Consider the following 5,392-nt stretch of genomic DNA (forward strand, 5'->3'; position numbering starts at 1 on the left):
CGGGCGCGAGCCCCCGCTCCCGCCCGCAGCCCTCACCGGGCGGCCCGTCCCCGCCTCCCTCACGTGCTGCCCGGGGTCGGCTGCCCCCAGCGCGCCGCGGGACCGAAACGGGGGTGGGGGGCGAGGGCTGGCGAGTGACCGCCCCCCGCCCAGGACGGGGCACCTCACGTGGCGGTGGGAACCCCTTCTCCCCTCCCACGCGTCGCAACCCCCAACGGCTGCACCGCGCGCTGACGAACCCCGCGCTGCTCCAGGGCGTTGGCCCCGGCCCCGCCCCGCTGCAGGCGTGGTCCCCAGGCCCCGCCCCGGCCCCGCCCGGGGCTTGGTCACTTCCGGGGCGGTGCCGCGGCTGCGCGCAGTTGCTGCGGGAACTCGCCCGGAGGCGCCGCGGAGCAGCGGCCTGACCCCGGCCCGCCGGCAGGATGTGAGTGCGGCCCGGCCCGGGGCAGCGCGCGCCACCGGGAGCCCGGGGGGCGGCGGCGGGCCCGGCAGAGGCGACGTCGGCTGGGTGCCCTGGGACGGGGGCTCCCGGGAGCGGGGCGGGGGGCCGGGCCGGGCCGATCCGCCGCTTGTTCCGCGTGCTGGGGCGTTCCGGTTCTGCTGGGGCGGGCTGCCGTGTCCCGGCGGCTCCCATCGCTTCGCCTGCGTTCTGCTAGTCCCAGGCGTCTCTCCGAAAGCACCGCCCGCGTGGCAGCACCGAGAGCCCTTCCCGGTTTGTTGTTGTGTTTGGAACCTCCGATCTCAGGAAGAGGTTTCACTTCTGGGACCCTGGAGCCTGGGACCGGCAGTGGAACAGCAGGGAAGGGTGGCTTAAGAGCCGAAAGAGGGCGGTGGTTGTGTTGCGTTGTACACGGACTGCTCAGGAGCCTTGTCACAGGCTTCCTGGTTCGCGTGTCGTGTGTGTGTGTCTACGCTTGTTCTTGCTACTTGTAAATTCGGAATCAGTGTCCGAATGTCTAAATACAGCCCATACTCAGATTCAGCTGTTTTGAGTATCAGGATGCACTAACAGTGCACGCTTCTGAGGCAGAAGGAATGAAAACATGGAAAAGCAAACAGAGTACAGATAGCTCTAGAGATGTGCAACAAAAACTTGGTAAAGCAGTGAGAAGGATGTCAGAAGTATGCACAGAGGCTCTTGCATCTATTACAAAGACGCAGGGTGTTGCAGCTGGTGAAAAGAACTCAGCTGCCTGAGGTCATGAATTCAAAGCTGGCCGGAGGCAAGTTGTTGTGTATGCTGAATGCTTCTGCCTTCTTGTGCTTTCTCTTGCTCCATGTCAACTCTTCCAAGAGAACAGAGACAACTACTGGAAGAGAGCATAAAATACCCAGCAAGTTTCTGTGTTTTATTTTTACGAACTACTGTAGTTTGCCGGGTATTTCAGTATGAATTAGGTGTGACTAAGTATAAGCTTGGTATTTCCAGCTTTATGCTGGAAAACAAGAACACCCCTGAGCCCAAACTCTTGGATGTTTAAGCCCTATGAACTATTGTAGGAGTTGTTGTATGTCTTATTGTAAACTATAGTATAGCAAGCTACTGCTCTCTTTTACCACATAAAGCAATTCCTTGGCAAGAGGTTTGGGAGACTGCATGATTCATGCCTGTTGTAAGCTGTTAAAACATCACTTCTCCAGTAGGAAACCACCCCGTATTTATTCCAAGGATGCAAGTTCCCTGTTTTCAGGAATGTCAGATAACTTGTCTACTCTAAGCATATCCACTTAAAACCAAAACTGATTAAAAATAATGATGACTTTTTTACTGCAGGTCAGCCGGTATCCCTGGAAGCTCTAATGTGGCTGCTGGCAGTAACCGTCGTCTTCAGCAGACTCAACATCAAGTAGATGAGGTAAAAGTCTAGTCTGGTAGCACTGTAATAATTTTCCTTCAGGAAACCTATATAACTAAAAGGGATATTTAGGCCAAAGCAGTTTCCCCATCATTATATAAAGGGGAAGCCTAGTATTATTCAGCTTGCTTTATCATACTTGTGTCATCTTAACTCTTGCAAAGCTTTAAAAAAAAAAAATCCATTCAGCTTGAGTGGGAAAGTAGAGAGAAGTTGTTGGTGTCCGGTGCCTGAGGCTTTGGCATAAGTAAAGATAAAAACCTTTGTTCTTACAGAGAACAAGCTTTTCTCTTGTCAGTGGCAATGAAGGCTGACTGCCAGATATGGTATGTCCAGATTTCTGGAGAGGCTGAAAGCCGGGCTGGCTACTGGCAGGTTTTTTAGACTAGTGGTTGACTGTTATGTTTATATGCCTCAACTCCTTCTGAAGTGAGTCAGGAATTATTTCCCAGGTTTAAGGGAATGCCAGCACAACTGGCACTGCTTGGGTCTTAAAGTAGGTATTAGGGGCTTCCAGCCACAGGTGAATGCCACAGTTATGTTTAAGCTTATGACTTGATATATTAAAAGGCAATAGCTCCTACTTCTAAGATGAGAATGTTGGGTACCATGTGTTGCTATCCATTGCCTGCAATTAAGTTGTACAATGGGAGACAGAACTAATAACTTACTGTAAGTATTAAACTGATGTAGGTTGTTGACATCATGAGAGTGAATGTGGACAAGGTATTGGAGCGAGATCAGAAGCTGTCAGAGTTGGATGACCGTGCTGATGCACTGCAAGCAGGAGCTTCCCAGTTTGAGACCAGTGCAGCCAAGCTGAAAAGAAAGTATTGGTGGAAGAACTGTAAGGTAACCATGGCTTGTATACTTATGCTATGCATGTTGCAGTTAATACTATTATGATCAGCATCTCAAAAGGCAGAAGTAAAAGTGACTTTAGCCGATGTTATTTAATTTATAGCATCTATTTTTAAAACATGGCATAATGATTAGGTGAAGTAACCAAAAGCTGGATTACCAGCTGTGCTGCTTGATGCAAGACCCTGTCAAGATGGTAATGGGCAGAGGGGAACACCTCAGTAATCTGAGGCTTTGGGGAACTGGAAGAAAAAGGCCAAAAATACATAGGCTGAGTTAATGTGTAGGAAGTATTAGAAAGCAGAAGGAGCTCACTCGGAGTCCTGTACTTGCAGCTGTTTGTGAAGGTTGGAACCCTCTTTAGTGAGCAACAGAGACAGTGAAAGATGTGGTATAGGGTAAGAGCAGAAATTATGTTTAATAGTTCTTTATTGCTGCTTGTATAGTCTTGGGTAGGCTTTGCATGGAGGCACAATGGAAAAGAACCCATTGGTCTGCTTTACCTGTGTGCACAGCCTCCCATCTCTGAGTGGGAATGGTGAATCGAGCTTGCTTACTGAAGACGTTTTACTTGTTATGTTAGATCTAGCACAGGGTGCAAAAGTACTTTCCAGTGGCTGCTTTCCTGTACCCTAAAGGCCAGTTAATGCTGGTGCATGGCTTGTAGTAAGTGTTGTATGGCTTTTTTCACAGATGTGGGCAATATTGATAGCTGTTGTTGTCATTCTCATCATCATCATTATTGGTAAGTTTCAACAAAATGGGGGTTTCTCAGAGTTGGAATAGATGGTGTTAATTTGCTGACTGGTAGTGTTTAAAGCTAGGATACCCAAATGAAAGGATATACAATGTTAATTTGAAATAGCAGTGGCTGCTTTAATAACTGCTGCCTACAGTGAGTGGTTAACTGACTGCTGTGGGAGCTCCAGTAGCTGAATCTCAAGCACCTGTGCAGAGTGAGACAGGTGGAAGTGGAAATACCAAGGACTTAGAAACCAGGAGCAGCCTTGGGTTTTTTACAGCTGCATGTGGCAGAAGTAGAAATACCATATGCCTCCTTTGTATGAGAACTGTTTTTCATCTGCCTTGGCTTCTTGCTGGATGAGTCCTTTTCAGTATGGTAGTTCCAAGTATGTGCCTGTAGTAGGTAGGCTTTTTTCAAGTAGAGACTTTGCTGCCGGGAGAAATGATGCTAACATTTGTTCAGGATAGCAAGCCAATAACATATAGTTCAGTGTTCAGCTTGAATTCTGATGTAACCCCCAAGTATTTTGTGGGAGGACAAAGTTTAAGTTTGTGCTGTAACATGGCAGTAACCACGGGCAACAGGTATGTAGTCCTGGGTGAGAAATACCAGTGTGCAAGCACAAAGGAAAGCTAAAACTAGGAAAACCAACATGGGAAACTCTTAAATCCCTCTTTGCCTGGCTCTGGTATCTCAGATTATGAAAATGCAGAATTGTTGTGGTGAGCGGCTGAAGGAGACTGTCCTTTGTCCAACTTTTTTCTTCTTTTTGTAGTCTGGATTGCATATTCATGAGTTGCAGGAAGAAACTCAGATGAACTGAAGGTGCCAATCTTCAGCCTCTCTGCCTCAGACCTGCTGTATTTTCAGCTCATTTACTACTCTTTAAAGCAAAACTGTTTTGTTTACTGAAATGTTAACTAACTTTACCTGGTTGCCTTAAGACACTCCTGTCATAAATTACTAATAAGCACAGCCTGCCACTTGCACAGTGCCTTGACGCGCCGGGGCGCAGAGCTGCACAGGGGGAGCAGGCTCTGGCCCTCCTGCTGCCGGCGCTGTGACGGGCCGCAGGCTCTGCAGGCGGTGGCGGGATGTGCCCTCGGTGCCCTGCACGCTGCCCTCACGCTCCTCGGTGCCGGGGGCGGGGAGGGGGGGGTGTCGGCTCCGTCTGGTGGCCCGGGCCTTGCCTCAACGACGCCACGGTCTGCCGCGCGCTGCCCCGCCCCTCCCCTCGCGCGGGGCGGGGCTGCGGGCGCCCTCGACTTCGCCGGGGACAGGGGCGGGGCGCGGTGCCGGGCGCTGCCTCCTGTCGGCCGGGCCCCGCCCACAGGCGGTGCTGCACGTGGCGGTAGGGCAGGCGCGCGTGCGGTGGTGCGTGAGGGGCGGGGCGGTGCCCCGCCGCGCGCCGTTCCCTTCCAATAAAGCGGCTCTGACCCCGCCTCCGCCTCTTCCTCTCTGTCCGGGGCGCGGCGCACGTGGCCGAGGTGTGTGGGAGCGGGGCCGCCGCGTGCGGCCGCCGTTACGTAACCGGGCGGGGGCGCGGCGCCTCCCAGCGGCCTGCGGCGGCCGGCCCGGCGAGCGGCGCGCAGCTAGGGCGCGGGGCGGGCGCAGCCGGGGTCTCCGAGCCGGGGGCGCTGCCTGGCCCGCGGAGGGGGTGGTGCCGATGGCCGGCCGGTGCGGCGGTGGGCGCGCGGCTCCCGCCTTCGCTCGAGGCGGCGTGTGTCGTCCCCGCAGGCGGCTCGCGAGGTGCGTCTCCCGCACCGGCGGCCGAGGGTCCGGGCGCGCTGAGCAGCCGGCCGGCGGCGGCCCGCGCCCCCGCGCTGCGTCGTTCTGCGGCGCCGAGATGGAAGTGGGCGAGCTCCGAGGCAGCGGCCCGGGACGCGGTGTGAGGCGGTCGGCGGCGGCTGGGGCTGCGGGCGGGCGCGAG

The 5,392-nt window shown here is 54.0% G+C and overlaps 1 protein-coding gene across 1 annotated transcript; it reads left to right on the forward strand.

The window, feature by feature from the left end:
- Window positions 1-340: 340 nt before the first annotated feature.
- On the forward strand, window positions 341-4,882 carry VAMP3 (vesicle associated membrane protein 3). Its single transcript, XM_075437559.1, has 5 exons — window positions 341-424; window positions 1,775-1,856; window positions 2,550-2,708; window positions 3,411-3,462; window positions 4,238-4,882. Coding segments are annotated over exons 1-5 (315 nt in total). The 5' UTR covers window positions 341-422; the 3' UTR covers window positions 4,258-4,882.
- The last annotated feature ends 510 nt before the right edge of the window (window positions 4,883-5,392 follow it).

The sequence above is a fragment of the Opisthocomus hoazin genome, chromosome 16 (assembly GCF_030867145.1).
Source record: "Opisthocomus hoazin isolate bOpiHoa1 chromosome 16, bOpiHoa1.hap1, whole genome shotgun sequence".
NCBI classification, from domain to species: domain Eukaryota; kingdom Metazoa; phylum Chordata; class Aves; order Opisthocomiformes; family Opisthocomidae; genus Opisthocomus; species Opisthocomus hoazin.